Here is a 25,607-nt window from a genome sequence, read left to right on the forward strand (position 1 = left end):
TAAAATAAAGTAAAATAGGTAAATTAAGCATTATGAAAATACTTTTCTGTCCTTAACTACTGCAGGTACCCAGAACATGTCTGTAACTTATTAATTCCTGTCTTACCTTACAGCACAATAGTAATGTCCCGAATCCTCTACCTCAGCAGGAACAAACCAAAGTTTATCCTCATGCTGATGAATCCTGGTATCTTGTTTTGTAGATATAGGTGTCTTGCTGTCATTTTTATACCAAATTATAGTGCCATTCTTTTCATTTGGGTTAAGAGGACAGGAACGAACATCAATTTCCTTTGCAGATGAAACTGAAATTACGTGTTCTTCACGTTCCTCACATTTATCTTTAAAAGGGAGAAATGGGAAGCAATTTCCATAAAACATCTGCTAATGTTTCCTAATGTCATGAATATACATAAAAAATCAATTATTAAATATATTAATTCATATTATATATAAAAACTTTATAGCTTTGTGATTAAGAGCATTATCTTGGAAGTCCAAAAAATTTATATTCAAGCCCAGCTTTGTCACTTACTGCATGCTGTGCCCTTGGGCAAGTTATTTAAACTTTCTCACCCCCTCTTTACTCATCTAAAAAGTGGAGATAATGTACAGAAAGACATTCACTTCAGTACATGGAGTAACAGGGACTGGGTTTAGCACCCCCCCCCACCACCACCCTGAACAACTAACAAATGGGCAAAGTATATGAAACGACACTGTTCAAGACACTGAACATCAGGGAACAAAATACAGAAATCCCAGAAGGTGAAAAACAAAGGAGAGAAGCCCTAGAGCTATGGAAATTATTGTCCAAACTGCTGCAAGGCTGTAACATTGCAGAGAGAAAAACACAGGCAAAGCCCCATGTTCTCCCTGAGTTGAGGAGCTGGAGCTGGGAATTTGGACAGACCAAGAGTTTTGAGGGCAGAGTGCTCAAGTGGTTAGAGCGGCATGAAGAGCGAGGGAGCTTGGAGATCTACCAAGAGCCTGCCCCCCATTTTCAGCTGAGTACCAATCAGTGTAAGAACGTAAGAAAACTACTCAAGGCTAGAGTGATAACTGCCAAACCTATTAGAGGGGATAATACCAGGACCACACACGATGCTGGGAATAGCTACAGTCCCAACAGCCAGAATGGAAAACCTCATTAATCACGGGGCATCAGATACAATACCCAGAAGGGTTCTGACTCATAGTTAAAGAAATTAGACTTAAAATAAACATTTTCTGATCCCAATAAAGCTTAAAAGCGAGACCTGAAAGGGTCACACCATTTCCAAGTAACAGCCGTGTGGCAGAACAAAGCTCAAGAACATTTTTAACAATATAAAAACATCCAGGACCCAACAATATGGTAAAATCGACAATGTCTAGCATCTAAGAAAAAATCATTAGGCATGCAAAGAAACAGTAATATATATATAACCAATAATGAGGAAGAAAAAATCAGTCAACTGAAACTGACTCAGAAATGGCATAGAAGATAGGTTCAGTGGACAAGAAAATTAAAATAGTTATTACTAGTGCATTCCATTTGTTCAAGATGCTACAGAAAAGATCAAACACATTGAGTAGAGACATAAAAGAGATTTTTAAAAATTAAATGAGATGAAAACTACAATGTTGAGTTTAAAAATGCACTAGATGGGATTAATGGTAGATTTGACACTGCAGAAATAAAAAAGATTAACACACATGAAGAAACAGCATTAGAAACTATCCAAAATAAAGTACAGAGAGAAAAACAGCAGAACAAAATATGGGGCATTAGTTAGCTGTGAACAACTTTTACACATGTTGTATGAATCACTGAAAAAAAGAAGTAAGGAAAGCAGAAAATATTCGAAGAAATACAGGCTGAAAATTTTCAAAATGATATTAAAATGATGTACGCACAGGCTCCCAAATCACAATAAACCCCAAGCAAAAGAAACATGAAGAAAACTACACCAAACAAATAATAAATTGTTTAAAACCAGTGACAAAGAGAAAATCTTATAAGTAGCCAGAGAAAAATGACAGAATTATTACAGAGAAACAAAGACAAAAACGATGCAGATTTCTTTCCAGAAACAATACCAGCCAGGAGACAGTGGTACGATACCCTTAAAGAACTGAAAGAAAAAAATTGTCAACCTAAAATTCTACATCCAGTGGAAATATCTTTCAAAATGAAAAAAAAAAAAATGAATTTTTTCACATTTATAAAGTTGTAAGAAGTCATCACCAGTAGACCTGCACTACAAGAAATATGTAAGGAAGACCTTCAGAAATAAGGAAAATATTGTCAGATGAAAAATGAGTCTACACAAATGAATAAATAGCACCAGAAATGTTAACTGCATGGGTAATTATAAAATAATTTTTATTATTATTTAAATATCTTTAAGGAGAACTAAATGTTTAATGCAAAAGTAATAATGTACTGCAAGGTTTATAACATAGAAAAATAAGGCACATAAAAATAATAGGGCAAAGTTCAAGAAAGAAGTGGATGTATATTGTTTTCAGTATTTTATACTACATGTGAAATTCTATGGTGTCACTTGAAGGTAGACAACAATCGCTTAAAGATGAATATTCAAGCCTTAGAGCAGTCATTTACAAGAAACAAAAACAAAAAACCATGAACACAACAAACAGTTATGACTAACAAGCCAACAAAGGAGATAAAATTAATCATAAAAATTCTCAATTAATCCAAAAGGCATCACAATGCTTGGCCTCATAGAATAAGTTTCGAAGAATTCCTTCCTCTTTGGTTTTTTGAAATAGTTTGAGAAGAATTGGTGTTAGCTCTTCATTAATGTTAGGTAGAACTCAACAGCGAAGCCATCTAGTCCTAGGTTTTTCTTCAATAGAAGACCAATTATTGACTCTAATTACTAATTCAATCTTGTTACTTGTTAACCATCTGTTCAGGTTTTCTGTCTCTTCTTGGTTCAGTCTTGGTAGGTTATATGTGTACAGAAACGTATCTATTTCCTCTATGTTTTCTAATTTGTTGGCATATAGTTATTCATAACAGTCGCTAATGATTCTTTGTATTTTTGTGGCATCAGTTGTAACATCTTTTTCATTTCAGATTTTATTTGGGTCTTTTGTTTTCTTAGTCTAGCTAATGTAATGGTTTGTCAGTTTTGTTTATCTTTTCAAAAAACCAACTTTTTGTTTCATCGATCTTTTGAATCATTTTCCTGGTCTCTGTTTCATTTAGTTCTGCTCTTGCAAACTATTCATCCAACAAGAGATTAATCTTCATAATATACAAAGAACTCAAACAACTCAATAGTAAAAACAAACACAAAAACCCACAAATAATCCTTTTTTAAAATAGGCAAATGACCTGAATAGACATTTCATAAAAGAAAACATAGAAATGGCTAACAGCTATATGAAAAAATGCTCAATATCACTAATCATCAGGGAAATGCAAATCAAAACTACAATGAGATATCATCTCACTCCAATTAGAATAACTATTATCAAAAAGAAACAACAAAGACTAGTAAGGATGTGGAGAAAAGAGGACTCTTCTACATTTTTGATGGAATTGTAAATTAGTACAGCCATTATGGGAAACAGTATGGACATCCCTCAAAAAACTAAAAATAGAACTACCATATGATCCTGCAATCCCACTACTGGGTATTTATCCAAAGGAAAGGAAATCAGTATACCAAGCGATACCTGCACCCTCATGTTTATTACAGCACTACTTACAATAGCCAAGACATAGAAACAAAGTGTCCATCAACAGACAAATGGATAAAGAAAATGTGGTATATATTATACACAAAGGAAGAAAGAATGAAATCATGTCATTCACGGCAAAATGGATGAGCCTGAAAGACATTATGTCAGGCACAAAAAGATAAATACTGCATGTTCTCACTCATATGGGGGAGTTAAAAAAAAAAAAAGTGAGCTCATAGAATAAGAGAGTAGAATTACGGTTAATAGAGGCTGGAAAGAAGAGAGGGTCGGGGGAGAGGGAGAGGTTGGTTAATGGATACAGAATTACATCTAGAAAGGAAAAATAAGTTCTAGTATTTGATAGTAGTGTTAGCCATCTAAAATTAACAGTAATTTATTATATATTTTCAAATGGAAGAGGGTTCAAATGTTCTCATCACAAAGAAATGATGTATTTTTGTGGTGATGGATATGCTAATTAGCATGATTTGATCATCACACAGTGTATACATGTATTGAAATATCACTCTGTACCCCATAAATATGTACAATCATTACATGTCAATTAAACAAAAATTAAAAAATAAATAAAATCTACCTACTTTAAAAAAATTATAAATAAAATCCAAAAGGCAGGAAAAAAAAAAGAAAGAAAGAGAGAAAAATAACAGGATTGATGGGACAAATAGAAAACAAAATAGCAAGATCCTAGAATTATACCCAAATATATTAATAATCACATTAAAATTTTAAATAGTCTAAATATCCCAATTAAAAGGCACAGATAGTCAAATTACATAAAGAAAGACCCAACTAAATAGTACCTAACATACTGTGTTAGTCTGTTTTTGTGTTGCTGTAACTGACTGCCTGAGACTGGGTAATTTGTAAAGAAAAAAGGTTGATTTGGCTCATGATTCTGGGACAGCTGCATCTGGCACAGTCCTCAGGCTGCTTCTACTCATGGCTGAAAGGGGCAGGGCAGCCAATGGGTACAAGGAGATCACGTGGCGAGAGGAAGGAAGCAAGAGAGAGAGACAGGGGAGGTGCCAAGCTCCTTTTAACAGCCAGCTCTCATGGAAACAAATAGAGCGAGAACTCACTCACTAGCTCCCCAACCAAGGAAGGTGTTAATCTATTCATGAGGGATCTTCCTGCATGAATCAAACACCTCCTAACTCTGCCACATTGGGAATCAGATTTCAACACGTGCTTTGGTGGACAATATATCCAAACTATATCACGTAGACACTCATACAGACAACTTAAATATAATGACACAAATAGGTTAAAAATGAAAGAAGAGAAAAAAATAAGTGAGGATACTTCAAAAAGTTCATGGATAAATAGAATTAAAAGTCAATATGAATCTTTTCATGAACTTTTTGAAGTACCCTCATACCATGACAACATTAAATAAAAGAAAGCTTGATTAATTAGCTTTACTTAGCCATTTCAGAAGATATACATATATTAAAACATCATGCTGTACACCACATGTATATACAATTTTTGTCAATTATACCTTAATAAAAATAAATTAATAAAAAGCCTGAGTTAATATTATGTTACTATCAGTCAAACTGTGAAATGCTTCACAGTTATTACCGGGGAGAAAAAGAGTCATTTTAAAATGATAAAAGTAGTCATTCCTGAAGAGAAACACAATAATGCTAAATGTTTATGCATCTATTAACAGTCGCTTCAAGATACATGAAGCAAAAACTGATAGACCTGAAAGAACTAGAGATACCCACAAGTACAGTCAGAGATTTCAACACCCCACTTGCAATGATTGATAAAACAAGTAGAATAATTACGTGGATAATCAGTAATGATATAGAAGATTTGAAGAGCACTATCAACCAACTTGACATAATTGACATTTGCAAAAAATTCTACTCAACAACAGCATAGTATACACTCTTTTTAAAGCACTCACAAAAAACTTACCAAGATACACCATATTCTTCCCCATAAAGCAAGACTCAATAAATCTAAAGGGATTCAAATTAGACAAAGCATACTCTCTAATGACAATGAGTTAAATTAGAAGTCAGTGACAAAGATACATAGGAAATTCCCATATATTTGAAAACTAACACTCTTCTAAATAACCTGTGAATCACAGAAGAAATCAAAAGGGAGATGATAAAGTATACTTTCCTGAATGATAAGGAAAACACAACATATCAAAACTTGTGGCATTCAATGAAAGCACTACTTAGAGGAAAACTGATAGCATTAAATGCCTATAAAAGAAAAACAAATCTGTTTGATGACTTCAGCTTCCACCTTAAGAAACTAGAAAAAGAACAAATTACATCCACAGTAAGCAGTGTTCTATGCCTGGTCCAAAATTTATAAAGGTAACTGAGTGATGACACAGAGATGCTAATGCCATTGAAAGAAGATTTTTATTACTTACATTTCTGAGAGAAGAGGTATGCCATGTCACACAAGTCCACATGAAGAATCATGAGGTTTTGTTAGGAGGCAGAAGAAGGAACAAGGGGAATGCCTAAGCCAAAACCTTTATTGGGATTTCCATGGAAAAGGCAAGGCGGGGCAGCATAAACAGCTTGGGATTGGCCAGTATGAATGATTTTAGCAGGCTTAGGGCATGGAGGCTGTCTCTAGTTGTCTGCTACCTGGCCCTGGGTTGATTTAGGGTGAGGGTAGTATTGGCTTGGAGTGTGAGAATTAGGTAAGAAGGTAAGTGGGGGCACAGGCCTGGATGAGGCAGTCTGCACGTGAGAGGCATGCTCCAGGCAAGCTGTTCACACCTCTAGGAAATACGAAGCCCTCGGAGGAGCAGTCTCTTCCCAGGTATGAAGACCCCCCAAAGCGGAAAAACATCATAATACACAGCAAATAAAAATCATGATTAATATAGCAGTAAAGGTTAGAAGGTGGTAAATAATTTGGATGAGAGAGGAAATCAGTAAAACAGAAAACAGAAATTTGAGAAAAAAGTCAAAGATACCAAAGCTACTTCTTTCATAAAATTAATAAATCATAAATTTGATTTATTTATAAATTTATAAATAATAAATTTAAATGAAATCATAAAATCAATAAGATTAAAAGATTTTTAAGGGATAAGAAGAGAATATTAGGAACAATTTTATGCCAATAAATTTAACAACATAAATGAAATGGGAAAATTTTTTGAAAGAGACTAATAAAGCTCCCTCAAGAAGAAATAGATAACCTGAATTTCCCTGTATCTACTAAAGAAACTGGATTTGTAGTTAAAACCCTTCCAACAAAGAAAATTTCAGGCTCAGATGGCCACACTGGCATACTCTACCAAGAATTTATCAAATAAATCATACCAATTTTACACAAACTCTTCCACAAAATTGAAGAGGAAGTAAAACTTCCCAATTTACTCTGTGAGGTCAGCATTATTCTAACACCAAAACCAAAGACATTACAAGAAAAGAAAACCACAAACCAATCTCCACCATAAACATAAGTGCAAAATTTCTTTAAAATATTTTACCAAATTGAATTCTATAATATATAAAAAAAGGATAATACATTATGAAGTAAGGTGTATTTTAGGAATGCAAAGTTTAATTCACATTCAAAAATATCTATCAATATAATTCCACATATTAAGAGATTTTAAAACAAAAATGATAAAATAACCTCAATAGATGCAGAAAAAAGCATTTAACAAAATTGAACATCCATTCCTGATAAAAACTCAGAAAACTAGAAATAAAAGAGAACATTCTGAACCTGATAAAGGACAGCTATGAAAAACTTACAACTAATATATCTAATAAGATTAGGCACAAGGCAAGAATGTCTGCTATAACTGCTCCTATTCAACATTGGATTGGTGGATCTAGCTAGTGCATTAAAGCAAGAAGAAGAAATAAATGGTATCCAGATTGAAAAAGAAAAGTAAAATGTTTTTAATTGTATACAACATGATCATCTGTGTAGAAAATGCTATGGAATCTATGAAGACCTACAAACACCAAGAAGTTGTAGGATATGATATAAATATGCAAAATTAAAGGTGTTTGCATATAACGGCAAAATTTTTTTTAACTGAATTAAAAAAAATTTACAATAGTTTGGGTGTTTTTTCTGGCTGAATAGAGGTGGTCAGTTCTTACCTCTAATGCAAAGAAATTCCAGAGTAACAAGTAGATTGTCACCTGTATAATAGTGTGTTTCAGAGAAAATGATGGGATCCAACAAAACAGTGAGGAAAACCTCCCAAGATCTGGAAACTCAAGGTGTCAACATAGAAAGACAGGAAGCCCCCAATGAAGACCTGCATGGAGACTGGCGAGACCTGCACTGCTGAGACAAGGTAGGCAAGGGGGTCTGCCATCAGCACTCCCACCACAGACACCTGTAATTCAAGCTGCAAGATAACTGCATGGCCCTCATGGACAGTAAGCCCAGCATGGAGAGAGCTCCTGGGAGCCCACAAGACTGCATTTTTCCAGAGGAGAGGTATACGCTGAGTTCCCCCAGCCCCCTCAGTCCTGGGCTGCTTCTGGACATTGCCATTTTGGGATAGGAGCCAGGACATGAAGAGAACCTCACACCCTTACGAAGAGGGTGCTGGGAGTGTGCCAGGCCCTCCTGCATACACACAGTACCATGAATCTCTGGGAAACTTGCCTGGATCCAGGCCCACCTTCCTCTGGGAGCTCAGAGTCCTGTCCAACTCAACAAACCAATCAGAGCATCCCAACCTGGTGGAGAGGATTCGGGGAGTGAGTTGGCACCACTTGGGTGCATCCAGCCCTGTCCATCTCTGGCAAGCTTGCCTAGATCCATGCCCACCTCCCCCCTAGGAACTCAGAGTCCTGCCTGATTCAGCAAGCCTGCACACCCCAGCAGAGAGGGTGCAGGGAGTACACTGGCCACTCTGGGGTACACACACCCCTCTGTGAACCCAGTGAACTTGCCTAGATCCAAGCCAACCTCCTCCTTCACCCAGCCCCCAAACTCAGAACTCAGAGACCCACCTGACACAACAAGCCTGCCTGCCCCAGGAGAGAGGGTTTAGGGAGTGCACTAGCCACCCTGAAGTGCATGCACCTCATGCATCTCTGACCCATCTTCACCTTCCACACGTGAGGGTGTGGAGAATGAGCTGACACCTCCCAAGTACATGCAGAACCATGTATCTGGTAAACCTGCATAGATCCACATACTCTAGAGTGGGAGAGCTCCAGAGAGCCTGGCTACCTCACTCAGGGACTCAGAAAAGTGCCCTAGCATTTCTCCCAGGGGTTTGCAACCTGCTCAGTAACCCAGCAACTCCACCCATGTTAGTGAAGAAACAGCCCACTGCTACAACACCTACTCCAGAATTTGAAGCCACAAAGATGATTCCAGTGACCTCATACAGGGTCAGTCACCTCGGCTTAGGAAGCACTGAGTGCACCAGCACACCCCCAAGGTGTTTGAGGCCCCATTCAGAGCCACAACAGCCCTGCCCAGTGTCAACCACCTCAACAAGAAACTGCCGAAGGCCCCACTGCCTAGGCCATGAAGGCACTCACAATTTCAAGATTTAATACAGGTAAAAAAGTCACACAAAGACTATACTACAGCACTTACCCAAAACCAATCCTAAAATGCCCAAACTGACTGTCAATATAGAACACTTCTACAGGTAAGTTTCTCCCTTCAAAAACTACTCTCAAAATTAAAAGAAGCAATTACACTACCAGATTTCCAGACGTCAATGCAGATATATGAGAAGTATAATAAAACAGGGAACAATAACACCACCAAAAGAAGACAATAATTCTCCAATACCAGACCCCAAACAACAGGAAACTAATGAAATGCTTGAAGAGAAATTCTAACTTTATGGAAACTCAACATGATATAAGAAAAAATACATTGAAATCACAATGAAGTCAGAAAAACAATCCAGGACATGAATGAGAGAAATTCAACAAGAGATAGAAATCTTACAAGAACCAAGCAGAAATCTTGGACCTGAAGAACTCATTCAATGAAATAAAATATACAACTGAGAGCTTAAATAACAGGCTAGAACAAACAGAAGAAAGATTTTCTGAACTTGAAGACAAGCTTTTTGAATTAACCCAGTTGAACAACAACAAAAAAAATTTTTTTAAATGAAGAAAGCCTATGAGAGCTATCAACCTTAAGTATACAAACATCTGTATTATGGGTGTACTGGGCAAGGAAAAGGAAAAAAAAGGCATTAAAAGCCTATTTAATGAAATAATAGCTAAAAACTTCCCCAGTATTCAGAGAGATATGTCCTCCCAGATCCAAGATGCTTAAAAATCCCCAAACAGGTTCAACCAAAAAAAGGTTCTCTCCGAGGCATATTATAGTCAAATTGTCAAAAGTCAAACACAAAAAAATAATTCTAAAAATAGCAAGAGAAAAGCATCAAGTTACCTATAAGAGAATTCTCATCAGCCTAACAGCAAACTTCTCAACAGAAATCTTACTGGCCAGGAAAGAGTGGGATGACATATTCAAAGTGATTTAAAAAACTTCCAACCAAGAATACTATTCCCAGCAAAGCTATCCTTCAGAAATAAAGGAGAAATAGTGTCTTTCCCAGACAAACAAAAACTATGTGAATTCCTCACCACAAGTATGGCCCTACAAGAAATATTCAAGGGAGTCCTACATGTAAAATCAAAAGAGCAATAACTATCAACATGAATACATGAGAAATATTAAAAACAAAGAGTAGAACAGATAAGGAAATGAGAGGAGAAAGAAACTGTATCTCATCAATACACAAAAAAATCAAACAATAAAAAATAAAAAGGAAAGAAATGAACAAAAGAAATATATAACAACCATAGAGAAATTAATAAAAAGGCAATTCCTTTCAATAAAAACCCTGAATGTAAATGGATCATATTCCCCACTTAAAAGATATAGACTGGCTGAATGGATTAAAAAACTTGATCCAAGTATACGCTGCCTGCAAGAAACTCACTTCACCAGTAAAGACACACATAGAGTTAACACTGAAGGGATGGAAAAAGATATTCCACAAAAATGGAAACCAAAAATGAGCAGGAGTTCCTATACTTATATAGGATAAAATAGATTTTAAACCAAGCACTATAAAAAGAGACAAAGAAGAACATTAAATAATGATAAAGGTATTAATGCAGCAAGAAGATATAACAATCATAAATGTATATGCACCCAACATCAGAACACCAAGATATATAATGCAAATGTTGTTAGATCTCAATAAATGTTATCGGAGCCCAATAAAATGATAGTAGGGGACTTCAATAACCCTCTCTCAGCACTGGACAGATCATCAAGACAAAAAATTAGGAGAGAAATATCAGATTTAAACTGCATGTAAGATCAAATAGACCTGACAGACATTTACAGAACATTTCATCAAACAACAGCAGAATATACATTCTTCTCATCAGAACACAGACCATTTTCCAGGACAGACCACATGTTAGGCCACATATCAAGTCTGAACAAATTCAAAAAGACTGAAATCATATCAATTATTATTTCAGGCCACACGGAATAAAACTAGAAATCAAAAACAAGCAAAACTTTGGAAAATATACAAATACAAAGAAATTAAACAACATGCTCCTGAAAGAAGAAATAAAGCAGGAAATGAAAAAAAATTATTGAAAGAAGTGAAAATACAAGCACAACATTCACAAACCTATGGAGGGAAGATTATTGCAGTAAGTACTTATATTAAAAAAAATTGAAAGATCCCAAATAAACAATCTAACATTACACCTCAAGGAACTGGAAAATAAAGAACAATACAATGCCAAAATTAGCATAAGGAAAGAAATAAGGATCATAGCAAAACTAAACAAAATGGAGACCAAAAAAAATGATATAAAAGATCAATGGAACAAAAAGTTGCTTTTCAGAGAAGACAAACAAAATTGACAAACCATTAGCTATACTACTAAAGAAAAGAACAGAGAAGACCTAAATATCAAAATCAGAAATGAAAAAGGAGACATTACAACTGATTCCACAGAAATACAGAGAATCATTAGAGACTTTCATGAACAACTACACAACAACAAATTTGAAAATCTAGAGGAAATGGATAGATATCTGGACTCATACAACTTACCAAGACTGAACCAAGAAGAAATAGAAAACCTGAGCAGACCAATAATGAGTAAGAATATTGAATCAGTAATCAACAGTCTACCAAAAAACAAAAGCCTGGGACCAGATTACTTCACTGCTGAATTCTACCAAACATTTAAAGAAGATTTAATATGATTTTTTCTCTAACTATTCAAAAATATTGAAGCAGAGGGTATTCTCCCAAACCCATTCTATGAGGCTAGCATTACCCTGATACCAAAATGAAAGACACACAAAGAAGACCACAGACCAATATTCTTGATAAACTTAGGTGCAAAAATTCTCAAGAAATACTATCAAACAGAATCCAAAGAGCCCATCAAAAAGATTATACACCATGATCAAATGGGATTCATCCAGGGATGCAAAAATGGTTCAACATTCACAAATCAAGAAATGTGATACACCACCACATCAACAGAATGATAGACAAAAAATATCTCAATAGACACAGAAAAAACTGTGAATTTGATAAAATTCAACATCTCTTAATGACAAAAAATCTCTCAACAAATTAGATACAGAAGGAATGTATCTCAACACAATAAAAGCCATATATGACAAACCCAGAGCTAACACCATCCTGAACAGGAAAAAGGTTAAAGATTTTCCACTAAGAACATGAAGAAGACAAGGATACTCACTCTCACCACTCCTATTTAACATGGTACTGGAAGTTCTAGACAGAGCAATTAGGTGAGAGAAAGGAATAAAGGACATCCAAATTTGAAAAGAGTGAGTCAAATTGTCTCTGTTTGCAGCTAACATGATCTTGTATATAGAAAAATCTAAAGACTCCCCCATAAAACTCTTAGAGCTGATAAATTCAGTAAAGTTGCAGGATATAAAATTAGCATACAAAAGCAGTATCATTTCTATACACCAACAATGAACTAGCAAAAAAAGAAATCAAGAAAGCAATCCCATTTATGATAGCTACCCCCAAAATAAAATACCTACAAATAAATCTAACCAAGGAGGTGAAAGAGCTCTGCAATGAAAACTACAAAACACTGATGAAAGAAATTAAAGAGGACACCCAAAAACATAGAAAGACCTTCCCTGTTCATAAATTGGTAGAATTCATGTTGTAAAAGTGTATATACTAAACAAAGCAATTTCTATCAAAATAATGATGACATTTTTCACAGAAGTAGAAAAACAATCCTAACATTTATTTGAAGCAATAAAAGACCCCAAATAGCCAAAGCAATCCTGAACAAAAATAAAACATAAACAAATAAAGCTGGCGGCATTAGAATACCTGACTTCAAATTATACTACAAAGCTATAGTAAACAAAATAGTATGGTACTGGCATAAAAACAGACATTTGGAAGCCAGGAAAGGCCTTCCCACTTCCCAAGCCTAGGTGAGCACCAGCCCTGCCAGCACAGGCTGCCACTGCCACTGGCAGCCCATACCACACAAGCCCCAGAGAGGCCCACCCACCACCCAAGCTGAAGCCCACATGATTGCTGGCCTAGCCCACACACACCTCCACGATTGCTGCCACTGGCCCATGACACCCAATCCCCACAGAAATCTGCCCACAGCCCGAGTGGGAGCACAGGTGAGCACCAGACCTACCCATGTGTGCTGCCACTACCACAACTGGCCCACACCACCTTAGCCCTACAGACCACCCAACACCCAACTGGGAGCCCAGGTGAGTGCCATGCCCTGCCTGTGAATGCTACTGCGACCACCAGCCCACACCACCAGAGCCCCAGAGAGGCCCTCGCACTGCCTGAACAGGAGCCAAGGAAGCTCACTGCACACTTAACTTCACTGATACAAGAAGATTCACCAGAAGAACCTGTAAATAGAGGAGGAAGTCCTTCCCTCATAGCCCACTCCAGAGTAACAGAAGAAACAAGTGCCCTACAAGATGACCAAACATCAATGAAAAAATACCAGAATTACAAATAAATAAGAAATATGACACCACTGAAGGAATATGGTAATTTTCAAGTACCAGACTCCATAGAGCAGGAAACCCTTGAGATGTCTGAAAAGGAATTCTGAGCACTGATCTTAAAAAATCTCAAAGAGATAAGAGAAGAATCAATTAAATAACACAATGAAACAAGAAAAAATATCCAAGATATGAAGGAGGAAAGTTACAAAGAGATTAATACCTTAAAAAGCAATATAGCAAAACTCCTAGAACTGAAAAATATACTTAATGAAAGAAAAAAAAAAAAACAGAAAGCTTGAGCAGCAGTCTAGAGCAAGCAAGCAGAAGAATTTCAGACTTTGAAGATGGTCTTTTTGAAATAAACCAGGCAGACAAAAAAAAAAAAAGGAAAAAAGAATTTTAAAAAATGAAAACAATCTAAGAGAGCTAGCAGACAATCTTAATCACACATACATCCAAATCTTGAGTATTCCAGAAGTGGAGGAGAAAGGAAAAGGTATGGAAAACCCATTCAAGGAAATAATAATAGAAAAATTCTCAGGTATAGGGAGAGATGAAGACCTCCAGATCCAGGAAGCCCAAAGATTCCCAAAAAGATTCAATCCAAAAAGATCCTCTCCAAGACACATTATAGTCAAGCTGGCAAAAGTTGAAGACAAAGAGACAATTCTAAAAGCAGCAAGAGAAAAGGGTCAAGTCACCTATAAGAAGCCCCCATCAGACTAACAGTAAAGTTATCAACTGCAATTTTACAGTCCAGAAGGAAATGGAATGATATATTCAAAATACGGAAAGAAAAAAATTTCCAGCCAAAAATTCTATACTAACAAGGTGATCCTTCAGAAATGAGGGAGATATAGTGTATCTCCCAGACAAACAAAAATTATGGGAGCTCACTACCACCTGGCCAGCTCCACAAGAAATTCTCAAAGGAGTCCTATTCCTAGAATCTGAAAAACAAAAATCACTGTCACCAATTAACAAGAAAGCAAAATCCACTGTTAAAACCAAAATGCAAATGAAAAAGAAGCTAAATCATGTCATCTCAAAAATCCAACTAACACTGAAGATGAAAAATAAAAGGGGAAGGAAGATATTTAAAACATCTAAACAAAAAGCAATATAATGACAGGAGTAAAGCAATACTTGTCAATAACAACCCTGAATGTAAATGAATTAAACTTCCCATTCAAAAGACACAGATTGACTGGATTAAAAAGCTAGACCAAACTATATGCTGTCTTCGAGACACACCTCCCCTATAAAGTCACAAACAGACTAAAATGAAGGGATGGAAAAAGATATACCATGCAAATGGAAACCAAAAATGAGCAGGTGTAGCTATTCTTATATTGGATAATACAGACTTTAAACCAAAAACCATAAAAAGAGACAAAGAAGGCCCATATATAATAATAAAAGTATCCATCCAGTTAGAAGACATAACAGTCATAAATATGTATACACCCAACCTTGGAACACCTAGATATGTAAAGCAAAAGCTCTTAGAACTAAAAAGACAGATAGACCCTAATATGATAATAGTGGGTACCTGAACACCCCTGTCTTAGCATTAAACAGATCTTCCAGGCAACAAGTCAACAAAGAAACACAGGATTTAAACTACACCTTAGATCAATTAAACCTGACAGAAATCTACAGAACATTTGGTCAAACAACTGGAGAATAGATATTCTGCTCATCAGCACATGGAACATTTTCCAGGATAGACCATATGTTAGGTCAAAAATCAAGTCTCAGCAAACTTAAAAAACTGAAATCATTCCAAGTATTTTTTCAGATCACAACGGATTAAAACTGGAAATCAATAACAAGCAAACCACTGAAAACTATTCAAGTACATGGAAAGTAAACAACAGACTCTGGAATGACCTATGGGTCTAAGAATAAATTAAACAGGAAATTAAAAAATTTCTTGAAACTAACAAAAATAAAGACACATCATACCAAAACCTGTGGGATACTAAAAAAGCAGTACTAAAAGAGAAGTTTGTTGCAAAAAAACACTTACATCAAAAGAATGGAAAGACTCCAAATAAATGACCTATCACTATGCCTCAAAGAACTAGAAAAACAACAACGATCCAATCCTAAAAGTAATAGATGGAAAGAAATAATCAAGATCAAGGCAAAACTAAATGAAATAGAGGCCAAAAAAATGATATAAAAGATCAATGAAACAAAAAGTTGGTTTTTTGAGAAGATGAATAAAATGGACAAACCATTTGCTAGGTTAACAAAAAAAAAATAAAATAAAGAAGAGAGAAACCCAAATAACAACAAACAGAAGTGAAAGGGAGACATTACAACTGATACCACAAAAATATAAAGAATCATTACAGATTATTATAAACAACTGTATGCCAAAAAATATGAAAACCTGTAGGAAAGGGATAAATTTCTGGACACATATAAAGTACAAAGTCTGAAACAAGAAGAAATACAAAATGTGAAAAGACCAACAACACGGAAGATTGAAGAAGTAATCAACAGTCTTCCAACAAAGAAAAGCCCAGGGCCAGATGGCATTCCTGCTGATTTCTATCAAACTTTTAAAGAAGAATTAATACCACTCCTCTTCAAACTATTCCAAAAAATTGAAAGAGAATCCCTTCTTGCAAACTCATTCTATGAGGCCAGCATCTCCCTGATACCAAAGCCAGATAGAGATACAACAGAAAAAGAAAATTACAGGCCAACATCCTTGATGAACATAGATGCAAAAATCATCAATAAAATATTAGCAACCAGATTACAACACCAGATCAAAAAAAATTAGACACCATGATCAAGTGAGTTTCATCCCAGAGATGCAAGGATGATTCAACATATGCAAGACAATAAATGTGATACACTGCGTCAGTTAAATCAAGGACAAATACCATATGATTATCTCAATAGATGCAGAAAAAGCATTCAACAAAATTCACCATCCCTTCATGATAAACACTCAGCAAATTAAGTATAGAAGAAAATTATCTCAACACAATAAAAGCCATTTGTGACAAGCCCACCACCAGTATCATCGTGAATGAGAACAGGAACAAGACAAGGATGCCCACTCTCACCTCTCCTATTTAACGTTGTATTGGAAGTAGTAGCCAGAGCAATCAGGCAAGAGAAAGAAATAAAGGGCACATAGACTGGAAAAGATGAAGTCAAACTATCCTTGTTTGCAGATGACATGATCTTATATACAGAAAAAACTAGAGACTCTATCAAAAAACTCTTAGAGCTGATTAACAATTTCAGTAATGCTGCAGGATACAAAATCAACACCCCAAAATCAGCAACATTCTTATACTCCAGTAACAAACTAGCAGAAAATTAAATCAAGAAAGCAAGCCCATTTTCAATAGTCAACAAAAAAATAAAATGTGAGGGAATCAATTTAACCAAGGAGGTGAAAGATCTCTAAAATGAGAACTACAAAACACTACAGAAAGAAATTAAAGAGGATACAAAAGGTGGAAAAACATACCATGCTCTTGGATGGGAAGAATTAACTGTGAAAATGTTCATTCTACCCAAAGCAATCTACAGATTCAATGCAATCCCCCCAAAATGCAAATGACATTCTTCACAGAAATAGAAAATACAATCCTAATATTTATATGGAACAACAAAAGACTGCAAATAGCCAAAGCAATCCTGAGAAGAAAAAAAAAAAAAAAAAAAGCTGGACCATAACACTACCTGACTTCAAATTTTATTACAAAGCTATTACAATAGCCAAAATATGGAACCAACCTATGTGTGGTAAATATACACAATAGAATACCACTCTGTCATAAAAAAGATTAATTCTGCCATTTGCAGCAACATGGATGAATCTGTAGAAAATTATGTTAAGTGAAATAAGCCAAACAAGATAATATAAATACTGCATGTTCTCATTCATAACTGGGTACTAGGAAGGAAGGAAGGAAAGAAAGAAAAAACAGAAGAGAGAGAGAGAGAGAGAGAGAGAGAGAGAGAGAGAGAGAGAGAGAGAGAGAGAGAGAGAAGAAAGAAAGAAAGAAAGAAAGAAAGAAAGAAAGAAAGAAAGAAAGAAAGAAAGAAAGAAAGAAAGAAAGAAAGAAAGAAAGAGAAACCACAACAATACATTGAACTTTCAGAAGGAGAGAACAAACCTAAGGATACCAGAGATGGGGAGAGGGAGGGACGGGTTTGGAGAGTGATAGGTTGGGTAAAGGGCATAAAGAAAAATTATGATTTGCAAGAATGAATATGATAATAATGAAAAATTAAAAATTAAAAAGCAATATCAAAAATAAAATAAAACAAAAATAGACAATTGGACCACTGGAACAGAATAGATAACCCAGAAATAAATCCACATACTTATAGGCAACTGATCTTTGACAAAGGTGCTAAAATCATACATTGGGGAAAGGACAGCCTCCTCAACAAATGGTGCTAGGAAAACTGGACATCCAAGTGTAGAAGAATGAAACTAAACTCCTATCTCTCACCATATACAAAAATCAACTAAAAATGAATCAAAGACTTAAATGTCAGACTTAAAACTATAAAACTGTTAGAAGAAAACACAGGGGAAATGCTCCAGGACATAGGACTAGATAAAGATTTTATGAATAAGATCTCAAAAGCACAGGCAACAAAAGCAAAAATAAACAAGTGGGATTTTATCAAACTAAAAATCTTCTGCACAGCAAAGAAAACAATCCATGTAGCAACATGGATGAACCTGGAGAAAGTTATGTTAAATGAAATAAGCCAGGCACAGAAATACCACATGTTCTCAATCATATGTGGGACTTAAAAAAGAGAAGAAAACAACAATAAAAAAGCAAATAAATATACTACTAATAATAATTGAATTGTTAAAAGGAAAATAATTTACAATAGCACCAAAATATATGAAAAATTAAGGATAAATCTGACAAATGATGTGTAATACCAGTACAATGAAAACTACAAAATGTTACTTCAACAAACTAAACAAGACCAAAATATGGAGACTTCAAAAATTTTTTGGAAAGATAGAATTAAAAAATATGAATCTTTCCATGAACTTTTTGAAAACTGCTTATACTATGTTCATGGATCAAACTTGATACTGTTGAAATTTCAGTTCTCTCCAAATTTATTTAAATTTACTTCAATCCCAATCAAAATCTGATCAGGGTTTTTCACACAAATTAACAAGCTGATTCTAAAATTTATATAGAATTACCTAAAACAACTTTGATTAAAAAAAAAGTTGGAGGAGTTACACTGCCTTATTTCAAGACTAATTATAAAGCAAAAGCAATTAAGAACGTATACTATTTGCATAAAGATAAGTAGGTCACTAGAACAGAATAGAAATTCCAGAAATAAGTTTCACAAATATATTCAACTTATTTTTGACAAAGGTACAAAAGAAATTCAGTAGAGAAAAGACAGTCTTTTCAACAAATTGGATATCCCTGTCCACAAAAGAATTTTGGGGGCAGGATTTCCAAAATGGTGGAGTGAGTGTCTCTATAAATCATACCTCCTTAAAAGCAGGTTTTGTGGCTTTGTAATTTAAACTACTCCCATCCCCCTCTTCCCAGCTCCACAATACCCATGGAAACTAGCAGCTTTGCAAACACAGTAGGCTTCATGAAAGGCAGCAGGCTTGCAAGAACAGACCAGGTTTGAAGCTCCTCAAAAAGTCCCATTCCCAGTTCAATGCCACTCTTTGACCTGATCTGTGGTTCCTGGAAATCTCATTCATAGGGTGATGGTGTTATTTACCTAACTAAGGGCTCCACAGGAAAAGCCCCATCCCTGGGGTATTTGTTGAAAAACTCAGTGTCAATTGTTGAACATTACAGCTGTCTGAGGCTACCATACCAGTTGGGGCAAATGAGAGCCATAGCCTATAAGGGGCTTTAAAAAGCTCTGACACATTCCTAGGTAATTTAGAATGGTGCACATGTATACAGGGATGTGCACATGCCCATAAAAGAGCACAGAAGGCACCAGTCTCTCACTTCTGAATGACTCTCAGGTCATACACAAGCAGGAAGTGAAGGCTAAGGTAGAGTTGTAAACAGTCTAAGTGTTGAAGGCATGCCCAACACACACAGAGTCCCTCATCAAAGGGTAGAAAACTTATTGGGTCAAGGAATTTAAGGGAATCTCTGGCCAATCATTAGCTGACCGTTAAATTATCAAAGCAGTGACTTCAGTGGCCATACACTACAGAAAATACAGACTTTACAGGATTAGCCCAGGAAAGTCATTAAACAAATAAACAGAAGCAGCAGCAACAATCACCACAATAAAAAATCGGTAATCAGAAAAGACCTGTGTGTGTTGAGGGGAGCATCTGATTTCTAGGGTTGCAACATCATATTACCTAAAATGTCCAATTTTCAAAAAAATCTTACAAAACATGCCAAGAAACATGAAAATATGATGTTAAACTTAGTAAATAAAGACTTTAAATAAGCTGCCACAAATATCTTTAAAGAACTAAAGAAAACTAAGTCTAAAGAATTAAAGGAAAGTATGACAACAATTTCTCATGAAGTAGAGAATATCAATAAGAAGAAATCACCAAAGAAACCAAGTAGACATCATGGAGTAGAAAAGTCCAATAACTAAAACGAAAAATTAATTGAAGGGTATCAACAGCAGATTTGAACTAGCAAAGGAAAGAATTGGTAAACTTTAAGATAGGTCAACTAATTATTTGGGGGGAAAAAAATCAAGAAAATTAAACAGAACCTCAAAGACTTGTGTGGCTTTGTCATGCACGCGAACACATGCATAAAGGAGTCTCAGAAGGAGAAGAAAAAAAGAAGGGGTCAGGAAAAATATTGGAAGAAATAATGGCCAAATATTTCCCAAATTTGATGAAAAACATTCATCTACATAGCTAGAAGCTCGAAGAGTTACAGGTAGGATAAACTAAATGAGATATACACCTAGATACATCATAGTCAAAATACAGAAAGACAAAGAGTGTGTATTGAACGCAGTAAGCGATATATGCCTCATTCAGATTAACAGTTGGCTCTCAGAACCCACAGAGGCCAGAAGGCAGTGGGATGACATATTCAAAAGGCTGAAAAAACCCCACAAAACCTGTCAACCAAGAATTCTATATCTGGCAAAACTGTCCTTCAAAAATGAAAGATAAATGAAGACATTCACAGATGAACATTAACCAAGAGAATTCATAATGAACAGACCTGCCTTACAAAAACTCTTAAAGGGATTTCTTCAGGCTGAAATAAAGAACCTAGACAGTAACTTGAATCCACATAAAGAAATAAGAAACACCAGTAAAGGAAACTATACAGGTAAATATACTTTTTTGAAAAATAAGTATTTTTGGCTTGTAACTTCTCTTTTTTTAAAAAAAATAACTCCATAAAACAATGTCTATAAGTCAATCAAAAGGGGTCATAGAACCACATGCAAAATTTAAAACTATAAATCATCTAGAGGGAAACAGGAGAAAATTTTTGTGGCCTATAATCAGGCAAAGATTTTTTAGATATAATACCAAAAGCACAATCCATAAAAGAAATAAAAAAGAATAAATTGGACTTCATCAAAATTAAGCATTCTATTTTCTGAAAGACACCAGAAGCGAATGAAAAGAGAAACCACATTCTCAGAGAAGATATTTACAAATCACATTGCTATGGTTTGGATGTTTGTCCCTCCAAAGCTCATTTTGGAATTTGATCCTCAACGTGGCGGTTTTGGGAGGTGGGGCCTAGTGGGAGCTGTTGGCATCATGGGAGCAAATCTCTCATGAATGATGAATGCCCTCCCTCAGGGGTGATTGAGTTCTTGCTCTCTCAGCACCCTTGAGAACTGGTTGTTCAAAAGAGCACCCTGGCACCCTCCTCCGTCCCCTTCTCTTGCTTTCTCTCTTACCATGTGATCTCCTTGCACACGCTGGCTCCCCTTCCACTTTCCACCATGACTGAAAGCAGCCTGAGGCCCTCACCAGATGCAGCTGCCCCATACTGGACTTCCAGCCACCAGAATTATGAGCCAAATAAATATCTTCCTTTATAAATTACCCAGTCTCTGGTATTCTGTTATAGCAACACAAAATGGACTAATACACACATATATGATAAAGGTCTTCTATTCAGAATGTATAAAGAATTCTCAAAAGTCAACAATAAGAAAGCAAATAACCCAATAAAAAATGAGTAAAAGATTTAGAAATTTCATCAAAGATATATGGATAGCAAATAGGCACATGAAAAGAGGCTCAATATCATTAACAAAATTCAAATTAAAACCACAATCAGATACCACTATACACCTATTAGAAGGATTAAAATTTAAAAGATTTACAATAGCAAGATCCTTAGAAAGGTCTGGAAGGTTCTACGCAATCAACCCTCTACCATCCCCCCATTATCCAAATAACCTTGCTCTTTATGACTTCCCTCACCTCTCACTATGCTCCAGCCACAGTGATAGTTTAGTTCCTGGAATATGCCAGGTACTCTTGGCCTTGGGGCCTTCACACACGCAGCCTACATATTTCTGCCCTTCCACCTAGTGTCTGTATAGCTCCCAGCTCCCTCCTCCTCCTCCAGATTCAGCTCAAAAGTCAACTTCTTGGTGAGGCCTTTCCTGGCCACACTATCAGAAATTTAACCTTCTGCCCATTCTAATCCCAAAACTTTATACCCTTCATTCCTGTTTATTTCCTCCCTACACTTACCATCACGTGACATAAAATATATTTTCTTATCTAACGCATTGCTTCTCCCCTCTGTGAGATATAAGCCCACGCAGGCAGGCACTTCTCTCTGGATTATTCACTGCTATGGTCCCAGAAGCTAGTAACTGGCACACAGTAAGGGCTCAATAAATTTGTAGTAAGGGAGGAAAAGGGAAAAGAGAAAATGAAGAATAGCAAGAGAAAACAAAAACTGTCTCTTCACGGTTTCTAGATGTGGGTTCATAACGACTACGTGTAATAACACCTTTTCAAAATGAAAGCCAGGATTTCCCGCATCACATTCTTCATCAACAACCAAGTGGGAAGAGGCCTGAACTAGACATTGGAGACCTAGATTTTAGCTCTTGATCCAAAACTAACTACATGACTTCTGGGCCCTTAACCTCACTGGGCCTCAGTTTCTCAATCTGTAAGTGAAAGAATAAGAGGTAAAGATGCCAACAGGAACTTCCAGCAGTTCAGTTCACCAACCAGAAGGCTCTGTGTCCTGGGATTCAACAGAAACAGGTAAGAAAAATGCCTCTGCTAGGGGAGGTACTTTGTGTATTCCAAAGCACAGATTTTCTTAGCAGATAAGAACACAAGGAAATGCTTCACTTACCAGCCTCCAGACAAGAAATCAGCAGAGCTATGAAACAAACAAGTCTGAGTAACACTTTCATATTCTCCTAGGAAAATAGAGGAACAGAAACAAGACAAAAAAAAAATGTTACTATCCAGCAAATCTCTAAAATAAAAAACAGTGACACCCCACCTGTCCCCACCCCACCCAAAAGCCACACTGATGAATTAGTCTGTGACATCACTAATATTATTGCGTTTGGCTTCTGGTAAGAAAATGGAGGGAAGGGGAGGGACGAAGATTTTTCACAGAATTGGGGATAAACTCAACAACTTAAGATTAAAAAAAACTTCCATCTTCTGCTCCAACATACATCACTTGAATTCCCCCCAAATCTAGTCTCCATCCAAGGTAGACTATTCACTAGACCCCAGATCATCTTCCTCTGCTTGTGTCAGTCTGTTCCCCTCCTGGAATATACCCTGCTGCAAGGAACCACTTGCAAAAGTCCACCCATACTTCGAGGTCAGCTCAAAGGTCATGCCTTCATTTTATAATGCAAGACACTAAATTATTTGTACAATATGGTAGAGAAACACACCCCCAAAAGACTGAAAGAAATCATAATAATATATCAAAATTGGGTTGGTCCTTGTGGTTGGGTGGTTTTCCCTTCTCTGGGGCTTTCTATACTTTCTAAAATTTCTACAATGAGCATATATTAATCTTAAGACAAAAGAAAAAGGAGAAAACATCTCAGCCCCTCTGAGTGGTTTAAAAGGCCACACCAACAAAGCATCAGCTACAACAGGCATTGGTCAGTGATAGGGCTCCATATTAACTGAGGTCCTGATGACTTCTTAGTTTATTTACATAAGGCTTTGTCCACACACATGGTGAGGATGGAATCAGATTAGGAACTTGCCCAATACAGCAAGTCTAGAAGAAATACACACCCATCCCTTTATCTACAACAGTCACTAAAATAGTATCAAATGTAAAAGAGAAACACACACACACACACACCCTTTGATTTTGCCTGCCTTTCTAAACTCTCAAGCCCAAATAAAGTTAATGTTCAATATAGCCTCTTTTTCTTTCTGAATGTTCCTGTTACACGTTTCTGAATGGGGACCTCACAATGACATACAAGTTCCAGTCCCGTATCTCCAGCTAACTTTTGCACAAATCCACTCAAGGGCACCTAGTACCTCAAACTCAATAGGTGCCAAAAGCCAAATTCATTCTCGCCTCACCAAACTTACGTTCCCCCATGCTCCTCACTGCAGTGACGGGCACAGCACTGCTCCAAATCTATGTGGCACACTCCCAACAAGAGACATGGGATCGATGACCCCAAGGCCGTCACCTGCAGAGCTGCTCTCTCCCCAAGCCCTGGCCAGTCTGTCTCCTTAGATCATCGTCAAGGCCACCCAGTTCGCTCACAGCCACTGTTGATGCTGGTTTAGCTCAAGCAATCTCCAGCTCTTTCCTGCATTCATTATGGCAAAAGGCTCCTATTGGTCTCTCTGATCATGGATTTACATCTTCCAATCAGTCCAGAGATCCTACAAACCATTACAAAATGATCTGTTCAAAACACCTTCATTGGCTTCCCAGTGGGCCCAGAAATAATTCATACTCCCTAACAAAGCATACAGGTTCTGCTCCAGGACCTCCCAAACCCCTTGCCTGGCTTCCTCTCCTGGACCCCCAGCAACCTGTGTGCATCCTGCCATAGCCCCGCGCACCCTTTCCTGCAGCTACCCCAGGACAGGAAACTTCACAAGGGCAGGAACTCATCTCTGCACCCACAGATCCAGCACAACGCTTGAAATGTAGAGGCCCTTAATACAGTCTCATGGAATGAATTAAAAAATGAACTCAAGACATAGGTGTCTGCCCCCAGCCCCCACACTTGACCTTGGGGGCAATGTCCAGAGTAGACCATGTAATTCCATGCTTTGAAAAAAATCTGCCTTTTAATTTTTCCAAGAGATTAAATTTACCTATATTCTTACCTGTGGCTCTAAATAAGTAGATATGCAAGCATGAAATATTTTAGCATAACAGTCTCTAATAACGTGCTCATTTGAATATTAGCTGGAAAATGTGCTATTTAAGGAGTTATATTAAAAGGTAAAAGAAATGTTACAATGTGCTTTTAAAAGGAATACAGAAAAATAGAAGATTTTCTAAGCATGCGAGACACACTCACTCGCAGTCTCTTCACGTCACCTCCACTATCAGGATGACTATCCCCAAGCCCGGCTCAAGCCTTAAAACCCACCTCAGAGCGGTAACACTGCGTTCCTTGAATATCCTGTAATTCTGACGCTTCATTCACATAAATTGGCCCTCTCCCAAATTAGCCCAGATTAGTTGTATTATTACCATATTTACCTCTAAACTATATTCAGATGATAAAATAAAACAGAAGCCTTTGAAGACTTGCCAACTGACTTATCACCTCTTTTTGTGACTGCATGGAAGTGTGTTGTAAGTCTTTATGCTAAAGATAAAGAAAATAAAGGGTTAAAATGC

General features: G+C 36.5%; 1 protein-coding gene across 5 annotated transcripts in view; it reads right to left on the reverse strand.

Annotated features, from left to right (window-relative positions):
• IL1R1 (interleukin 1 receptor type 1) overlaps positions 1 to 25,607 on the reverse strand; it is an 80,133-nt gene that overhangs the window by 14,656 nt on the left and 39,870 nt on the right. For 4 of the 5 annotated variants that reach the window (XM_063078573.1, XM_063078569.1, XM_063078570.1 and 1 more), the window contains 2 exons: positions 23,103 to 23,169; positions 107 to 341 (listed from right to left, as the gene is read on the reverse strand). In XM_063078573.1, coding sequence (XP_062934643.1) covers positions 107 to 341; positions 23,103 to 23,163 — 296 coding nt within the window. In that variant the 5' untranslated portion in view covers positions 23,164 to 23,169. Of the gene's footprint in view, positions 1 to 106; positions 342 to 23,102; positions 23,170 to 24,432; positions 24,468 to 25,607 lie in introns of those variants that run through there. The other variant, XM_063078572.1, reaches the window with a different exon arrangement.

The sequence above is a fragment of the Cynocephalus volans genome, chromosome 14, assembly GCF_027409185.1.
Source record: "Cynocephalus volans isolate mCynVol1 chromosome 14, mCynVol1.pri, whole genome shotgun sequence".
NCBI lineage: Eukaryota > Metazoa > Chordata > Mammalia > Dermoptera > Cynocephalidae > Cynocephalus > Cynocephalus volans.